At 43.7% G+C, this 19,771-nt stretch overlaps 1 protein-coding gene across 4 annotated transcripts in view; it reads left to right on the top strand.

Annotated features, from left to right (window-relative positions):
* Nucleotides 1–19,771, top strand: part of DMC1 (DNA meiotic recombinase 1) — a 36,959-nt gene that overhangs the window by 1,475 nt on the left and 15,713 nt on the right. For all 4 annotated transcript variants that reach the window (XM_073326530.2, XM_078850751.1, XM_078850748.1 and 1 more), the window contains exons 2-9: nucleotides 1,563–1,653; nucleotides 2,217–2,261; nucleotides 3,351–3,497; nucleotides 3,802–3,884; nucleotides 6,835–6,887; nucleotides 10,079–10,120; nucleotides 11,853–11,925; nucleotides 12,639–12,730. In XM_073326530.2, the coding sequence (XP_073182631.1) occupies nucleotides 1,597–1,653; nucleotides 2,217–2,261; nucleotides 3,351–3,497; nucleotides 3,802–3,884; nucleotides 6,835–6,887; nucleotides 10,079–10,120; nucleotides 11,853–11,925; nucleotides 12,639–12,730 (592 nt within the window). In that variant the 5' untranslated portion in view covers nucleotides 1,563–1,596. The remainder of the gene's footprint in view (nucleotides 1–1,562; nucleotides 1,654–2,216; nucleotides 2,262–3,350; nucleotides 3,498–3,801; nucleotides 3,885–6,834; nucleotides 6,888–10,078; nucleotides 10,121–11,852; nucleotides 11,926–12,638; nucleotides 12,731–19,771) is intronic.

Raw genomic sequence — 19,771 nt, 5'->3', positions numbered from 1 at the left:
GGAGGAGGTATTGGTTCATATTCTCTCTGTATATATAAAGTCTGCTGCAGTTTCCACGATATGCATCTGATGAAGTGAGCTGTAGCTCACGAAAGCTTATGCTCTAATAAATTGGTTAGTCTCTAAGGTGCCACAAGTACTCCTTTTCTTTTTACAGCAATGGAGAAACCCATTCCATCGGTGTAGGAAGCAGCTACATTTCAGCACTGTAGTGGCACAGCTGCTGTAATGTGTAGACATACCCTGAGAAGACAAGTAGGATTTGCCCCTTTATTTCTTTAACACGTATCTTGGGAGGTGTAGAAATAAACATAGCGGGGCAGTAACTCTGGTTAAGGTTGGAGTAATAGCGAAGGGTTCACGCTTTTTCCTTCTCAAGGCTCCCCCAACCCCATGCACAGCCCCATGTTCTGTCTCAACCCTTTATCTCCCGTCTCCACGCCCTGTTCCATGTTGTCCTGTGTGCTTGGAACCCTCCTTATCTCAGTGCACCAGACTAACAATAATGATGTCACACACATGTAAAGATAAAAAATATACTTCAAGATAAATTCATCCTCTGGGTGCATTTGTGCCTGATTTTTGGAGTTGGTCTGTATAAGTTTTTAGATACAACTCCAACTTGGCTGTGGGGCAGAGACACATTACCACAGTAGGAGCAGTGGAAGGCTCCCCAGAGAACAGGGGAGTGTCTACACTGCTACACCTCTTAACAGGGTGTGGCATAGTTTTTCCTACATCCGTTGCTGGCCAGTAGGAAGGTACAGCCTTGGCTCTGCCTCCTCTGCCAATTTTGAGTTGCCATTTGCCCAAAGGGGAGCAGTCCCCTTGCCCTTTTGAATGCAAGGAATGCAGGATTATATGCATTTCAGGACAGGGAAGGGAGGATTTATTTTTAAAAAGTACAGAGAGAGGACTGTAACATGCCCTTTACCTTTTATATTAATTTTTCTTCTGTCAGTATCTGAGGGCAAGGAGCTTGTTAATGTTACTTCAGGAAATACTTCACCTCTTGTTATTAATATATTAAAAGAAAATTGATACAGATGACTAAATTTTCATAACTGGCAGGGATTCCATCCATTTGTCTCAAGGAAAGAAATACATTGTGGTGCCATATGGAGGTTTCAGAAACAACTTATTTGAATATTTTTCATTAGAAAGTAAGATAAGTCATTCCATTTTATTTTTACTTCCAAAGAACTCCTGTGAAATTACACCAATTTTTTCTTCCTTTATTTCCATTTCCTCTAGTCAGGAAGGCTCTTTGTCACTTCAGTCCTCCCTCCAGAAAGGGAAACCTTGCCTAAGCCAATTTGGGCAGAGTGGGTCTTCTGAGAGCAAAACAAGATTCTCCCTCCTTTATTGGGGAGCTAAGCACCTTTGCCACACATCCATCCCCTGCTGGCACGTGCAGTGAAGGACCAAGCTTAGAATCTGAATTTGGATTCTTAAGTGATGGTGCATCGATATCCCACTATGCCATTGAACCCCTATTAAGAGTACTTTATAATTACTTTATGTATTTCCACCCTGATTGTGTGTTTGTTTGCCTTTTTTAGTACTGACTGACTCCTTATTGCCTGCTCTTTCACAATGAAAGCCATGGAGGATCAAGTAGTGCAAGAAGAAGTAGGGTACCAGGATGACGAGGTATTTATGGATTGTGAAAAAATATGTTGCAGGGTGGTACATTTGATTACAATCTAAAGCAAAGAAAATCTTGCTTCCCTGCTCCCTGCACACCCTTATCCTTCAAGATCAATTGTTCTTTGTCAACGTCTCAAAACACATACACCCAAATAAATTATGTAGGCTTATTGTTATCATCAATACATGTTTTACGCTTAGAGTAAAAGAGATCACAAAAAATTGACTTTGAATAAGGGGTCTCCAACCTGAGAAGGTTGAGAAACACTATAGTAGAGAGTCAGAGGGAAGAGTATCATTATATGGCTTCATTAGTAGAGTTTCTCAGCATGATTGGTGGCTGTGTTTCTCCGGATGGTTACACAGTATGCAGACGAGAGGAAATGCTGAAACCCTTTTGCTTCTTTCTTTGTTGTGCCTATATTGGTAGGTAGTAGGACATGTACTATTATGAAAAGCAATCCAGGTCTAAGGATTTAAAACTGACACATTAAATTGTCAGTAAAGGTAACAAAGGTGGTGAAAAAAAATGACCAAGATTCTATCTTTCCTCCTGCCTCATTTAGGAATCCTTGTTTCAGGATATTGACCTGTTGCAGAAACATGGAATTGTAAGTATAAGTAATAGATATTATCTAGACAGTTCTGCATGGGATGTTATTTTAGGAAAGTTACCAAAAACCACTTATCCGTGAGCGGCGGTAGCGACGTCAACTGAATAATTCTTCTGTCAACCTAGCTGCATCTACACTGGGCAAATTTTGTCTTTGATAGTTTACATATTAAGGACCACATTTTCAAAAGTGCTTACCACCCTGCAGCTCTTGAAAATATGGCCACTTATTTTAGCACCTAAGTGAGAGCAGTTGGATGGTGAGCATTTTTTGAAAATCTGGCCATAGATTAGTTTCTGCACTAGCCAGTAACTATCTATAATTACTCCAATGTCTTCTCTAGCCCCTACATTATACTGTGAGTGGCTTTGTTATGCTGTTCTCAGAATGCTGGTGAAATGGGGAGCAGTTTTCTTACTAGTTAAAAATTCTTCAGTAAGCTCCACCAGTAGGCTTCTCTCAAACTGGAAAAAATAACTCAATGATTTATATTAAGTGAGTGCTTATTATACCCCTTTATGTATAAGACTTTTCTTCTTCATGACTGGCTTTTTTTCATCCATCCTTGTCATCATGATATGCACAAGATAAACCCAAGGAGAAGACAGAAGCTTCTCAATGGAAGCTATTAAGTTATTCATTATTCTCCCTCGTGTCATTTGCACACAGCTCCTGTGCATAAATGAGAGACACATCCAAGTTTTTACCCAAAGAAGGCACTTGTCTGGGGGTGACAGTTTGAAGCAGTGTCCTTTAAACCTTCTGCTACTATTTTATCTAAGTAACCCACTACATTGCCTCTGTTCCATTACATTTCCATTGAAGTCATGGCACAGCCATTATTCAGAAACACCGCGAATGCATTCCCACCCAGGAGTATCTGTAACATTTGACAACAAGCAAGTGTATTCTTCCCTGGACATATTTAGAACATTCAGAAGCAACAAAGCAGTTATATCTACTTTTTCTTAGTGAAAATAAACATACATGTGAACGTACAATATAAAGGGCTACACAAGCTTTCTTTACTTTCCAGTCGTAGCATTTCATGAGCTAGTGATCACAGAATGTGAACTTTCTTCACAGAATGTGGCTGATATTAAAAAGCTGAAGTCTGTGGGAATCTGTACCGTCAAAGGGATCCAGATGACAACAAGGCGGGCATTGTGCAATGTGAAAGGGCTTTCAGAGGCCAAAGTGGACAAGATCAAAGAAGCAGCCAACAAACTAATTGTAAGCAAATCACATACCTAGCATTTTCAACTTAGAAGCCCACCCTCCCTCCCCTGCTAAGATACTTTGCAGCATTTTCCACTGCAAGCATTAGAACAATCATGCTTACAAGTGATTGTGCTTATTAGTCTGAAGTCAGAGATACTGCTTTATAGTCAATAGCAGCCAGACTGACAAGTATGATGGCCCTTGACAGGTTCAGCCAGATGAGAGGTCAATGAGGAGAAATGGATTTTGGCTGAGGATATCACATTCTTCCTAAGTATCAGACCAAACTGAATAATTTCTTTTGGTGTTCCCCTAGGAACCAGGATTCTTGACTGCCTTTGAGTACAGCGAGAAACGGAAGATGGTGTTCCATATCACCACTGGGAGCCAGGAATTTGAGTAAGTTTATCTCTACTTAACCCCTGCCTGAGCTTTGCCCAAAAAGTAATCATATTCTTTTTCTCCAACTGGCTACAAAACAACTATTAGAGACACATGTTCAATTAGGACACAGTGGGTGCACTTGCAAAAAAGCAAGAGGAAGTGAGTCATTTAACCCTGCTCAGAGTAGGGTTGGGTGACACTGATAACAAGCCTGATTCCTGCTTACTCTGCAGTCTCCACTCTTGCTACCACCTGTGTAACTGTAATGGTGGTGAATTGTAGGACCTAAATTTGCTTGAGTAGACTCAACCTTTTTGTATGCTAATCAAGCTCACACACATGATAGTTTCATGTCAATAGCATGCACCTCAAATCTAATTTCAAAAAGTAAAAGTACTAGCTGACCCTGTTTATTTTGCTTGAGGTTTATGCAGGAAAACCAGAAAAAAATTCCCCACATTCATCCGCTTTCCCAGAAGTGACACAATATATGTGCAATATGGTGGAATGGTTCAGCAGCAAAACCCCCATCTGAATCAGAAAGGACTCTTCCTCAAAATGTAGGAGCAGACTGTTTGGTTCTTGCATGCGCATGCACAAGGAGGCTTCCCTCCTTTGTGTGTTCTGCAGAGGTGCCAGGCACAGTTACAATCCGGATACTGTCTTGACTGCAATGACTACTTCTTCAAGCACCCCCAGTTTGTTAACCATCCTACAGGGGACAAAGAGGAGGTGGGTGTCTTTACACACTGTCTCATACCAGACAGTAGAATAGCTGACTGTTTAAGGCTGCACTCCTTACACCCTTCTAAGGGGTAGTGTAACCAGGGCCAGATTAATCTTTTGTGGACCTAGCACTAAACATATTTGTGGGCCCCCATGGAGGAAATGGAGCATGGCGTGGGGAGGTCAGTCCCCAGACAGAGGGGCCAGCCAGGGTCAATGGAGCATGGCATGGCAGGGGCAGCCCCACTCCACCCAGCCCAGCACGTGGGCACTATTTACAAACCGGCAGTTGCCAGACGCACAGTGGCCTGCCCGGCCCTGTGCTGCCAGCGGACACCTTCCCCTCTGGGGCGGGCCCATGCCACACCACAAAGTGCCCCCTGCCCAACACCCTCCGACTCCCTATGCCCAGAGCCCCCCGGACCCACTATGCTCATCGCCTCCTCCAGATCCCCCCCACACAAATGCACCATGCCCGGTGCCCCCCTGCCCACAGCCCCACCACAACTGCCCAGAATCCCCCACAGAACCCACACTCCCTAGTGCCCCAACACACACACATCTTCCCTGCCCCCTCACAGCCCAGTACCCGCCCCTTCTGACCTCCCAGAGACCCACTCCCCCAAGCCCTGTCTCCTGGCTGCACTCACCGGCCCTGCTGGGAGGCGACTGTGTCTGCCGGGCCTGAGCTGGCTGAGCAGCTAAGGCTGGTTCTGGGGCCAGGAGTCGCTCCGTCCCTTCAGGAGTGGCTTGATAAGCCAGGCCAGGGCCTACCCCGGCCACGCTCCCTCAAGATGCCTTGCCTGGAGGGGCCCAGCCAAGTCCCCCACACTGTCCCGTCCCCCTGACCTGGCTGAGACTGGCCAAGCTTCTGCACCAGTCCCAAGTGGCTCGGCTCCAGGGAGATGGGTGAGGCCCCACAAATGGTAGGAAGCAGAGACTGCCAGGAGCCAGGATACACTGGGGTCCAGCCGGGGACAGAGAGGAGCAGGGGGTGAAGACAGCCGGTGGAGAGGAGCCCTTGGTCAATGGGCACGCAGGCAGAGAAGAACAAGTGGTGAGCAGGGGGAGCCAGCAGGATCTCGGGCCACAGTGCAAGCAGAATAGTCCGGGGCCCCTTCTGAGCATGGGCCCATCTCCATGGAGCCACTGGCGCCATTGTAAACCCAGCACTGAGTGTAACAAGTGCATTGGGAGCACTGCTTGGGAGCTTTAAGAAGCATTGTTTCTAAAAGAGCGTTTCTCAAATGTGGCTACCAGTGGATTTTTTTGCAGCCATGACAACCTCCAAAGCATGGGCGGAGATTGGGATGGAGGGAAAAGCAGCGGCCCCTCCTGCAGTGCCTAGCTGTTGCTCCTGAATAGCTGTTACCAAGGGCAGCGAGAGGCACTGCCTTAGTGTTTGCATTGGTACCACCAGCAGGGATTGGCGCCCTGCACCACAGAGCCTTCTTGGAGGTTCCAGGCAGCGCTTCTGGAGATACATGGGGCTGGTGTGTATGGTGTCAGAGGTGGCTCTTGTCAGTGGAGGTGGCTGTGGTATTCGGTCACTGGGATTCTCCCCTGAGCAGCTCCCCCACTCCTGACCAGCCAGGGCACGGGGAGCCTGGGACTTCACAGGTGGCTGGTGAGTTCCCAACCCACCTTCCCTGGGGTGGGTTCTTGCTGCAGGGCCGCAGGAGGCAGGGACAGAGAGATGGGTTTGTCAGAGTGGCCATCAGCAAGAGTTGGTGGCCGTACACTGACGCCACCAAAAAATTTGTTGTGAGAACCCCTGGTCTAAAGGAGTTCTTTCTGGGCTGGTGCAGCTCCACACTGTTCTTAACAGTGACTTGTGCCTTAAAGGTACTTTCTGGATTTTTTTTCTTGGTGGAAAAACAAGTGCAAAATGACTAAACATAAGCAGAAAATAAATTGAAAATGTGGGTAAATTAATAGATTAGGATTTTTAGCAATCCCATGACCGCTTGTTGGTGGAGCCTTATCTTCTCAAAAAATACGTTTTCTCTTCTATCTACCAAATGGCCACTCGAGCACCTGTAGAAGGGGAAGCTGAGACAGAATTAGCACTCTGTATACCAGGGATCATGTGGTGCCCCTGCACCATATCACATCATGAGTTACGTGCAGGGCCTTTTGGATGAGAACAGATTTTCTTAAAGTGGCAAAGATTCCCCTTTTGACATTACTCTCATGACTGTGGGCATTTCAATATGCTTAACTTTTTCTCTCCCTCCAGTAAACTATTGGGTGGTGGGATTGAAAGCATGGCAATCACAGAGGCCTTTGGAGGTGAGTGAACCATATTAAATGGATTTTATTGAGTGGATTACCAGTAGAGAGCTGCAGCAGATGTTTAGGTTTTAAAGCAAGCTACATTATTTCTATCAAATTCTCATCACACTGGACCTGAAAAGATGGAGGTTGAGGCTCAACTGTAATGGACGGTCCCTTTCCAGGGTTGATGTAAGCAGAAATAATCCCATCTTTGTCAGTGTTTTGCCATTGTTCTTCTTCAGTTGCTGCAGATGAGGGTTGAGCTGAGTAACGCTCACATTTGGAGGCATGCTGGTTCAGTATGATATACCATTATGAACAATGTTGCTCAGGAAACATTTCCCCATTTTGCTTCCCCATTTCTTCCCAGTAATGAAACCTTGATGTGAGATTTCCTGCTGATACATACTCTTCTCCACAAAGAATCAAAACTTAAAGTTCAGTCCAAAATAGACTATTGTAATTCAAGAGATGTGTAAATATTTGCACCCAGCTTCTCTCATTCATCAGCTTTACTACAGGCAAAAGTCACAGTGTAAAGCAATATAAAGTATGCAGATCCACGGATGTGACATATGTCATTTTGGCAGCACCGTACAGAATTCAAACTGAGATATGAGCAAATAATGCAATGCCCTTCATATCAGATTTAGATAGTAAGCTATTATTACAGCAAAAGTCAATCAGCAAGATCAAAAGACTTCAGCAGCAATAACTACAGTTTATCAAATAGAGCACGCTCCCCTTTTAAAAAGTGTCCTTGAGGCTTGAACAGTTTGATGAAATATTTTCTTGACATGTTGTCTTCAAATATTATCTCCTGGTCTTCAAAGTAATACCACCAACTTGAAATCTAGATAAAAATGAGATAAAAGTTGTTTCAGGTGTTACCCCCACCCTTGAGTCTCTTGACCAATTTTTATGGATTTAAAATAACATTTTTAAAATTTGATTTTCTGTTCTCATCTGTTATGTGGAAGACACACACAATTGATAGTGGAAAATAACTATCTTGAGTGTATAAGGGAAGTAGGGAAAATAACTATAGACAAAGTGCTGTCAAATGTACAAAGTAAGCAAACTGAAATATATTTTTTTAAACCTTTTAGCTATTGCAAACTTAGGTATTACTTGTAAAAATAGTAAGTTAAAATATTTTAGATGGAAGTATGTTTTTTTTAATTTATAGTATCCATTTAAAATCGATGCTAATATTTCCATTTGAGTGCAACATACCTCTGCAGTAAATGGAATTCTTTGTAGGTTGATTGTCATGATTATTGCAGTGTTTATCTCTTTTTTTGAGAAACGGTTTCACCTTCATCATTCTTGTCTCCAGTAAGATGTCTTGATGTTTGCTAGATCCTACACACAAGTGGGAATGGCAATCACACCACCATTTGGATTGTTAGTATTATTGTACTAACTCTGAGCAAGGCTATTTCCCATCTGCGTTGTCAGTTTTCACTGGTGCAGCCATTGCACCAATGCAACTAGTCTCTCAGCACAGTCACAGAATGCTCCAGTATACCCTTTACTAATAACTTTGACAGCTCATGGCAGTGCCTTTGGCACCTGTCAAGATGGCTCCGTATGGCACAACAGCAGTTATGGCTCTATCTGGACCCACAATTCCCCCCACATGTCTCTTCCTTTCAGAACTGGCCAAAAGTAAATGAGGCAGTATTTGGATGGTTTCAGGTATTCCCAGGCACCTCTCCTGAGACCCCTGCCCTAAGAATAACGGTGGACAACCAACAAGATAATACAAAATACAAATTTACAAAACATGTAACATGTTTTTCTCTCCCCCCTCCCCCTGTTTTTTGTTTTTGTTTTTAAATTCTATGGACCTTATTCACTTATTCCAGGGAGCTGTGCCAGGGACTGTGGGATAGATGCAATAATCCATAGACTCTGCAGTACTTGCAGTGAGTGTTCTTGGTGGACAACATATATTGTGGATAACCAGAACGAGATGCCTAGTGTAGACACACTGCACCATAGTGATCATATGGTGTAAATTACAATGGTGCAATTCTCAAACAGCTTTGGAGAGCAAAGCTGTGGCTATAATGGGTTCTGGGATTGCTCACATGGCTTCTGATATTGGAACCCATTTGACTGAAAATAAAGTTAAGCCTGGTCAGTGGAATTAACCCAACACCCTCAGCAACATCTAACATTTTTCCAACAGTGTCTTGGAGTTGATATTATTATGGGCTGGGTATAACCATTCCTCCTCATTTAAGATAGTTGTAAGAAGACATTAAGCTCCTTTATGGAAGTAGAGGAGGAGTACTTGTGGCACCTTAGAGACTAACAAATTTATTTGAGCATAAGCTTTTGTGAGCTACAGCTCACTTCAAACTGGACAGTCTTTACATAAAAGAATAAATGGACAGAAATCAGACGTCAAGAATTATAACATTCAAAAAGCAGTCGGAGAACACTTCAGTCTCCCTGGTCACTCGATTACAGACCTAGAAGTCGCAATATTACAACAGAAAAACTTCAAAAACAGACTCCAGCGAGAGACTGCTGAATTGGAATTAATTTGCAAACTGGACACCATTAAATAAGGCTTGAATAAAGACTGGGAGTGGATGGGTCATTACACAAAGTAAAACTATTTCCTCATGCTTATTCCCCCCACCCCTCCGCGCGCACTGTTACTCACATCTTCTTATCAACTGTTGGAAATGGGCCATCCTGATTATCACTACAAAGGTTTTTTTCTCCTGCTGATAATAGCTCACCTTAATTGATCACTCTTGTTATAGTGTGTATGGCAACACCCATTGTTTCATGTTCTCTGTGTGTATATATATATATATATATCTCTTCCTACTGTATTTTCCACTGCATGCATCCATTGAAGTGGGTTTTAGCCCACAAAAGCTCAAATAAATTTGTTAGTCTCTAAGGTGCCACTAGTACTCCTCGTTCTTTTTGCTGATACAGACTAACATGGCTGCCACTCTGAAATTGTCAAGCATGATACCTCTCACAGTGCAGCACTTCTAAGCCCTGCTGTTCATAAGTACAATTTGCACTATACTTCATATGATTTATGAGTGGGGACTGAAAGACAGAAAGCAATACAGGTGATTGAGGTTTTATAAATGAGAGTGTATTCTTATTGAAACAACTCATGTATTTGACAAACTGCAAAAACTTTTCCCCTTGTTTTTTCTCTTTAATAGAATTCCGAACAGGCAAAACCCAGCTTGCCCACACCCTTTGTGGTAGGTACACAGTCTTAACATTGACAGTTATATCCCTCTGTAATCTCATTCATCAAGGAGTTCTATGGCAATATCAGTCTTTGCTCTCTAAAAGAAACACGCTACCAACCTACTAAACAGCATTTAGGAGGTAAGACCTGCCTGCATGTAGCTTGGGTACACATACCTAAAGATGAGCTCCTTTCTTAGATACATGAGAAGGAAATATCTTGTCTTAGAGAAGTGGAAATATGCCATCTTCTGTTACCTTTAGAAATGTTGTGAAGTAAAGACTTCAGTGAGTGTTATTTCTACTAATTCAGATGTATATGAATTGTAAGTTTCTTTGTTTACATCTGTTCCTTTGCCATTATTCTATGCTTCAGAACATTATTGATAGTGTTTACATCCTCTTTGAATCCATTCAAAATGCTGTGGCAAAAATATTCTTCACAGTGTGTTGCTTTGACCACTTTTTCCTCCTCTTTGCATCCCTCCACTGGATCCCCCTTTTCCACTGCGTCAAGCACAAGAGCATAAGGCTCTTTATAGCTTATCCTTGCCCTACCTCTCATCTTTATACTCTGTAGAAATGTAGACTTCCACCTTCACTCTTCCAGCAGTGCCACCCGTGATTGCCCATTTGTCCAATTTTTGGATAAGCACCATCATACATTCTCTCAAGCTTCCCCTTATGCTTGGAAAGAGCTCTTGGTAATAATTGGTGAGACCACTACATTATCCTCCTTTTAATCTCTCCTTAAAACCCACCTTTGCCACAATGCCTACAAAATGGTTAGGCAGCTGATGTGCTGCAACCACTGAGACTGCTGCTTATTATTTTAACTGTTTTGCTGTTAACTTGTGCTCTCCCCAGTCTGTCTCTTCATATCCAACTATTGTCTCCTATCTTAAATTTATATTGTAAAATCTTGGTTAAGGACCATCTCTTTGTAATACGTTTGTACAGTGCAAAATATAATAGGACTCTTGATGCTACCACAGTACAGATACATAATAATAAATAATGTAGTTGTTAGTAATATTGGAATTTAGTTACTAAAAACTGTGGAGAACCAACAATTTCTCAGTCTGATCTCCCTTTATGACAGATATTGAGGCTCTTCCTTGAAAAATGGGAGTGTTTTCATTTAGTCCAAGGATGTCCAAATTACAGCCTGAGGGCCACATTTGGTACAGAATAATAATTTTTTGCATGTAGGATGAGGACAAAACTGATCATTTGAATTTGTTCATTGCGGATAAACTCAAACAACAGTCGGCATCTATTCATCTACAAGAAAGATATATATCCAAATAAAGTGAGGTAAAAGCGTAGTAGTTAAGAGATGGAAAGGCCCTATTAGAGCATTACCATTGATCTTAGCGAGAAGGCCAAGAAGATGTTTTTCTTCATTAATTATTACTAGTTGTTTTCATTAAATATTTATTTTTAATAAAAATTATGCAAATTTAGATGCAAAGTGTTGGTGCTCAGTAACATAAAGTTTGATTAAGTTTGACCTGACATCCCACTGAGAAAATTTACTTTGGTTCCTTCTTAAGCTAGCTGTGGAGGCAAGTCAGCCTTGCTATAAAGGCAACTCTGGTTATTAGTACTGGATCATTTATGTGTTGTTTACAAACTGTTGGATCTGTTATTTGTTAAAAGTAGTAGCAGAGAGAGTTGGAGGGGTGGAAGGGGCTTTTTCCCCTCTGCTCATTTTGATCCTCTCTTTATGATGCATTCTAGTGACAACTCAGCTTCCAGGAGCAGATCGCTACACAGGAGGAAAAATTATCTTCATTGATACTGAAAACACTTTGTATCTTTTTTACTTAAGCAAGTTGTAGGTATGATAGAAAGGGATGTTGATGCATCTTGTAATGAGTACAGCATCCTCATAATCTTCTGATGGAGTGCATTTTGTTGCAGAAAGCAGATGAGATGCTCTAAATGGCTCCATTCATGGATAAAAGTAAGGAACTGTCTATTAAATCTGGCCCATGGCATCATGAAGAAAAACAAAGTCAGTGCTGTCCACAACAGTTTATTCTTATTATAAATTACTAAAGCAAGACACCAAAATGATTTAGGTATTGGAGTTTGGACATGGTGCTTTTTATCTCTAGGTAATTTGTTATAATCCAACCCAAATGGGGGATAGGGGTGGGGTTAAGATACAGAACTTATTTTATATTTCTATTTGTGTAGTTCTAATGTGCTCATATTTTTAATATCTAGGTGATAGAAGCTTTTCATATCCAGATTACTGCTTCAAAAGTGATTCCACTGTTTGTTACTATCTCACAGCTTTTTGATGGACTATGTAAAGAGTTTGCTTTCTGTCTAGTTATTCTGTATCACAAAAACAAAACAAAACACATCACCATAAGCACTAATTGCTCCTCTTGTTGGCAGTATCAACAGAGAGGCCAAGGCCTTGTCTGGGAGCTCTGGATTTGGACTTGAGTTTTATGGATTTTCATAATTTGCATGATGTATATAAAGAGAATCCTTAAATCTTACACATTCCAGCCGCCCAGATCGTCTTCGTGACATTGCTGATCGCTTCAACGTAGACCATGATGCAGTGCTTGACAATGTGCTGTATGCACGTGCATATACCAGTAAGATCATCGTTGGAATGGGCACAACAACCCTTTCCCCCCACCTCTAAAACTACTCCTCCAGCAGTTCTCAAGTTATTGGCTAAGACCTTTTCCTGGGGATCACTAACATTTTTCTGCATGTGGGGAGTCACAAGCCTGCTTCAGTTTTCTGTTGTGGTCCTCTGCTGCCTTAGATTTGCTCAGGATAAGTGGTCCTACTCAGTTACATTCTGTAAACTATTTAGCAAATTCCAGAAATACTAAGGGCTTGTCTAACACCAAGGTTTAAACCAGACTAAATAGAGTTAATCCATTTTCAAAATGCTTGCATACACATAGCGTAATTTATTATAGCACATTAACTCTGCGTTTATCTCATACTCTTTCAAAGTGAACTAAGTTTGATGCAGTTGAATTAGGTCAGTCTATTGTCCATATGCACACAATGCTGCTGCATGCTACTTTGGCAGTCCTCCAGCTACTGTCCCACACTGTTTTGTGGGCGACTGTTACTGACCTGTCTGTTTACCTGTGTGGCTGTGATGCTTTCTGGGGATACCCAGGGTTGTGAGGAATCTCACTACCCCCTGCCCTTAACATGACGAAACCTTGTCTGTGTCTGCAGGGAGTCAGCTCCCCAACTCCACTGGCCAGGGGTAACACAAGCACTCCCTACTAGGCCTTGCAGACCCTGCTGTCTCTCTACTGGTTAACAATAGGCAAACTCCAACCCTCGACTCTTCCGAGTGTCTCCCTGGAGTGAATCCAGTGGACACTTGCAGGATTCACAGATCGCCTGCTTCCTAAAAATCAGTAAACCCCAGTTTACCAATTCCACCTTAGATCACTTCTCTGCTTAACAAACAGCACTAAAATATGCTTATAGTGAAAACAGTATGGCTGTTCTTATGTTCTTAGGTATAAGTTTATTTAACAAAGCATAGAGATTCAAGTAATAGTATGTAGAAGTTCTGGAAAAAATGGGTACATATAAAATGAAATCTTAATATGCATTCTAGAACCTAGATTTAATTAACTAGATACTCTGATGTCTTAAGCATAATGCTCACCCAATGTCCTTGCAGCATTTTATAGCCAGGCTTGGCAATGAGACAGACATGCTTGTCAGCTTGTCTCCTAGTTGGCCCATTGTGTTCCATTGCCTCCTAGGATATAAAAGTTCCATCCTTTGTCTTCATTCATATACAGGACACCCCCTGCTGTTTTGGTTCTTCTTGTAGATTTTGTCTCTTGTAGATTTCACACCCTTTCAGTTGGCACCTGGCTTAGTATGCAAATAGACCTCCATTGTGATGCAGACAATACACAGTACACATATGACCAGACAGCAAGATAAGCATCTGTTACTTCCTGCCTCAAAGGAGTACATCTGAGCATGTCACATCTTGGTGACTGGCCTTAACTCTCTAGTACCTTAAGAATAAAAAGAAAAGGAGTACTTGTGGCACCTTAGAGACTAACCAATTTATTAGAGCATAAGCTTTCGTGAGCTACAGCTCACTTCCTCAGATGCATATCGGAAGTGAGCTGTAGCTCACGAAAGCTTATGCTCTAATAAATTGGTTAGTCTCTAAGGTGCCACAAGTACTCCTTTTCTTTTTGCGAATACAGACTAACACGGCTGTTACTCTGAAACCTACCTTAAGAATGTAACTTTCAATATAGATACATAATTTCTTAAATATTATCCGTACATACATTGTGCAGTAATGATGATGACCAGTGATTATGGTGGCTCTTGGTATTGACTTTGCATGCTACCCTTTGGTGTAGTATTATGAATATATCTGACAGAGGGGATACCTGCAAAACCCCATGCACCCCCTGTGCCCTCTGCCAGTTGACACCAAGAGGTTCCTGAGTCACAGAGCCCTCCACTGTTCTGCTGTTGATCAGACATCCCCATATAAAAATTGGCCAGAATTTGCTCATTTACTCCTGGATTTGAGTATATCAGCCATGCTGTGATATTACTCTAGAAGCCTTATAGTATGCCTTGAGCAGCCTCTTGGAGCTATGCAGAGACTCTAGATCTCATCGCCCCCTGCAGAGAAACATTGATGCAGGAAGCTCTTGTGGCTAGTCACCAGAATAAAAATCTTTCTGTAGACATGGATAAGTACATCTCCATGAAGGGCCACAGCTGGGATACCTAACAGTGCAGGATAAAGAACAAACAACTCAGGAGAATGTACATTAAAACCAAGGATGCTAGGAAAAGGTCCAGCAATCGACAGGTGTCATGTCCTTTTTATGAGGAGCTGGACAGGATTTTGATCAATTATACCACTGCAGAAACCAAGAAGTTTGCTGCTCCACCTCCCTCCAGACAAGCACCAAGAGTCATTGGAGGATGAACACGAGGAGGCCAGTGAAGAACTGTCTCCAGAAAACCAGGAGCTTTTTGGGACTGAAGACCCTGAGGATGGCTGGGTAGAAAGCAAGCCTGATCCCTGCCATGCAGGAATGAGCCTATTCCCAGCCAGAAACCCAAAATGGTACTGAAGGGGTAGATCCGATTCAGGGAACAAGAGCATGTAAGTATTTATATCTAAAATGTATTATTATTTTATTTTGTTATGCTATACTGCTGTGCTAGCTTCTGTTCCAGGTGCCCCGTGGCCGCAGTCATTTTTGACAGGTGTTTATCCAGCCCCCTGTCTCCTTCGGCTCAAGCTGCCTCTCCCATTCCCCTCCCCCCACCATCTCTCCCATACACTTCTTCAAAATGGCAGCTGCTGTAGCTGGGCATTCAGCCTCTGTGTCATGCTAATGTCCCGACCATCAACCAATTTGAAGCCCACACCATGGAGGACACAAAACTATTAACCTATTTTTCCTTCCCTGCATCTGTCCTTCATTACAAAATCCCTCCTCCCAATCCTATTCACCAGCTTAACATGGCTGCTGGCAGTATGGTGCAACCTCAGCCTGTACCCAAACTGCCTACTGCAGCAGATGCAAATAATGAAAACATTCAATTGTGTGAAATTCAACCGGAGTACTTATGGCACCTTAGAGACTAACAAATTTATTTGAGCATAAGCTTTCGTGGGCTAAAACCCACTTCACCGGATGCATGCAGTGAAAAATACAATAGGAAGATATATATATACAGAGAACATGAAACAATGGGTGTTATCATACACACAAGAACGAGAGTGATCAGTTAAGGTGAGCTATTACCTGCAGGAGGGGGGTGGGAACCTTTTGTAGTGATAATCAAGATAGGCCATTTCCAGCAGTTGACAAGAACGTCTGAGGAACAGTAGGGGGGAAAAATAAACATGGGGAAATAGTTTTACTCTCTGTAACGACACATCCACTCACTAACACGGCTGCTCTTCTGAAACAGTTTATTGAGAGACTGGTTGCAGAAAAAGAAGTTTGATTAGTATTCTCACTTTACATGAGGTAGATGTGGACATTGCATGGCAAAACTACAGCTTCCACTCAGAATTATCATAGAATATCAGGGTTGGAAGGGACCTCAGGAGGTCATCTAGTCCAACCCCCTGCTCAAAGCAGGACCAATCCCCAGTTTTTGCCCCAGATCCCTAAATGGCCCCCTCAAGGATTGAGCTTACAACCCTGGGTTTAACAGGCCAATACTCAAACCACTGAGCTATCCCTCCCCACAGATGTCCTGTAGCACATATATTTACAGGTAAAAAGCTTTGCCTTAGGGACAGCAAAGTTCTTAGTACCTTTTAACAGGCGTATATTGAGAAAGACTCGCAATAATTAATGCTTCAGACAATCACTGCAGAACTTTATCTGTTTTTCTCTGCACTTTCACCATGTCTGCAGGAGAGAGAAAACAGAATCTAAGGGTATGTCTACAGTATGAAATTATTTTGAAATTATTCTGTTCGAATTTTTGGAAGCTATTTTATACATTCGGTCTTCTGTGTCCCCACTAAAGCGCGTGAATTCGGCGGAGTGCGTCCACACTACCAAGGCTACATCGAATGTCGGAGCGGTGCACTGTGGGTAGCTATCCCACAGTCCCCGCCACCCATTGGAATTCTGGGTTAAGCTCCCAGTGCATGATGGGACAAAAACATTCTCGCGGGTGTTTCTGGGTGTGTGTCGTCAGACACTCCTCCCTTCATGAAAGCTATGGCAGACAATCGTTTTGCGCCTTTTTGGCGTGCAGATGCCATACTGTTTTCAGCAGACGGTGCACCGCTGCTCTCCTGCTACTGTGAATCCACCTCTCATTTCCTCTCATCTTCCTATGTAATCACTACTATCTATTCTTTCTCTTCCTCATTGAACACTTCCGCTGCCAACTCTGCTCAGCCATTGTGAACTGAGCAGCACAGCTTCCGCCGCCAGCTCTGCTCTCCCGCTATTGCTGCGCTTCCGAGCTTCTCTGTGTTGTCTGTCCTGGGCTCCCACCTCTGTGAAAGCTACAGAAGACAACCATTTACTGCCTTTTTTCGGCTACCGTGAACCGAGCAGCACAGCTTTCGCCACCAACTCTGCTCTCCTACGTTTCGCGCCCTTTTTCCAGGATTACCTGTGCAGGCACCATAGCCATGGAGCCCGATCAGATCTCCGCTGCAGTTTTGACCATTGGAAATACCTCGCGCATTATGCAGCAGTATGTGCAGTATGTGCAGTATCTGCAAAACCAAACAAGGAAGTGATGACAGCACAATTACGATAGTGATGAGGACATGGACACAGACATTCCTAGAAGCACGGCATGTGGCGATTAGGAGATCATGGTGGTGTTGGGCCAGGTTCATGCCGTGGAATGCCGATTCTGGGCCCGGGAAACAAGCACAGACTGGTGGGACTGCAAAGTGTTGCAAGTATGGGATGATTCCCAGTGGCTAAAAAACTTTCGTATGCGTAGGGCCACTTTCATGGAACTTTGTGACTTGCTATCCCCTACCCTGAAGCGCAAAGACACCAAAATGAGAGCAGCCCTCACAGTTGAGAAGTGAGTGGCAATAGCCCTGTGGAAGCTTGCAACACCAGACAGCTACTGGTGAGTCGGGAATCAGTTTGGAGTGGGCAAATCTACTGTGGGGGCTACTGTGCTGCAAGTAGCCAACACAATCATTGACCAGCGCTATCAAGGGTAGTGACTTTGGGAAATGTGCAGACCATTGTGGATGGCTTTAATGCGCTGGGGTTCCCTATCTGCGGCGGGGCAATAGACGGAACGTATATCCCTATCTTGGCCTCAGAACACTGGGGCGGCCAGTACATAAACCGCAAGGAGTACTTTTCCATGGTGCTGCAAGCACTGGTGAATCACAAGGGACGTTTCACCGACATCAACGTGGGATGGCCGGGAAAGGTGCATAATGCTTGCATCTTCAGGAATTCTGGTCTGTTTGAACAGCTGCAGGAAGGAACTTACTTCCCAGACCAGAAAATTACTATTGGAGATGTTGAAATGCCTATAGTTATCCTCGGGGACCCAGCCTACCCCTTAATGCCATTGCTCATGAAGCTGTACACAGGCACCCTGGACAGTAGTAAGGAGCAGTTCAACTTTAGGCTGAGCAAGTGCAAAATGGTGGTAGAATGTGCTTTTGGATATTTGAAAGTGCACTGGCGCAGTTTACTGACTTGGTTAGTTCTTAGCACAACCAATATTCCAGTTGTAATTGGTGCTTGTTGTGTGCTCCACAATATCTGTGAGAGTAAGGGGGAGACATTTATGGCGGAGTGGGATGTTGAGACAACTCGCCTGGTGGTCAGTTTCGCACAGCCAGGGCGATTAGAAGAGCGCAGCAGGGCGCACTGTATATCAGAGAAGCTTTGAAAACCAGTTTCATGACTGGCATGCATACGATGTGACAGTTGTGTTTGTTTCTCTTAAAGTTACCCACCCACGATATAAATGAAAGGAAATAAAGTCACAATTGTTTAAAAACCGTTCTTTATTATTTGTTGAACAAAACATTGAGAGAAATCAGAAGCTAGACGGGGGAGGGGGGGTATTGGGTTATGGGGGTGGAGGAGGAGGAGGAGGAGGAGGGAAGGACAAGTCCAGAAACCAAATCAAAATTTAGGATATGCCAGCTTTCTGCTGCTTGTGCAGTCCTCTGGGGTTGACTGTATGGGTCCCCATAGCCTCCTCCCCCCACCGTGTTCTTGGGCATCTGGGTGAGGAGGCTATGGAACTTGGGGAGGAGGGAGGGCGGTTATACAGGGGCTGCAGCGGCAGTCTGTGCTCTTGTTGCCTTTCCCGCATTAGATCCACCATACAGCGAAGCATTTCCAGTTTGCTTCCATAGCATCCTGCCTGCTCTCATCACGCACGTCCCTCCTCTCTTCATATTCATGTAACGCTTTACGCAACTCCACAATTGTTTGCCTCCATGCATTCAGCTGGGCCCTATCAGTGCGGGAGTGCATGTCGTCCCGAGTTCATTTTTTCTGCTTTCTAATCTGGACCAGCCTCTGGGATGGAGTAGATAGGGGCCGTGTTGAAACATTTGCACCTGCTATGGGAGGAGAAAAAGTGAGGGTAGTATTTTAAAAGATACATTTTAGAGAACAAAGGGGACACTCTTTCGCAGTGAAACAGGCAATTCATAGTACACAGTACATGTTCTTTCTGTACAAGGTCTCATTTTGTCTCTTATACTGAAGTGCCTGCCACTTTCATGTGAGAAAGCCATCACATGCGGCCGGGCAACAGAATTCAGCTTGCAGGCAGCCATGGTAAGCCCTAGGGGCATGTGGGTTTCTGCTTCTTCCGCATTCATTTCAATACTTTCAAACTGCCGGGCCCCCTTTCCCATAGCAAGCAATGTCTGGTGGGATGATCACTTCACACAACACCCTCCCCACACACACACACACCCACTGCGTGGCTCCGATAAGGCTCTAAGCAGGGATGAGCCCTTCAAACTAAACGTGAACAGCCCAGCATGGCTGGGTTTCCCCCCACCCCCCACCGCGTGGCTCCGATCAAGCTCTCACTCACCAGAAATGCCTTCTCCAGGGTCATGGTCCGGGAGCATGCCTTGGGAGTGGGGGGAGGCTATTGGCTCCAGTGTTAAGAGT

The sequence above is a fragment of the Lepidochelys kempii genome, chromosome 1, assembly GCF_965140285.1.
Source record: "Lepidochelys kempii isolate rLepKem1 chromosome 1, rLepKem1.hap1, whole genome shotgun sequence".
Classification (NCBI taxonomy): domain Eukaryota; kingdom Metazoa; phylum Chordata; order Testudines; family Cheloniidae; genus Lepidochelys; species Lepidochelys kempii.
Note: the sequence above shows the minus strand (reverse complement) of the source record. Positions and strands in the feature narration are given on the sequence as shown.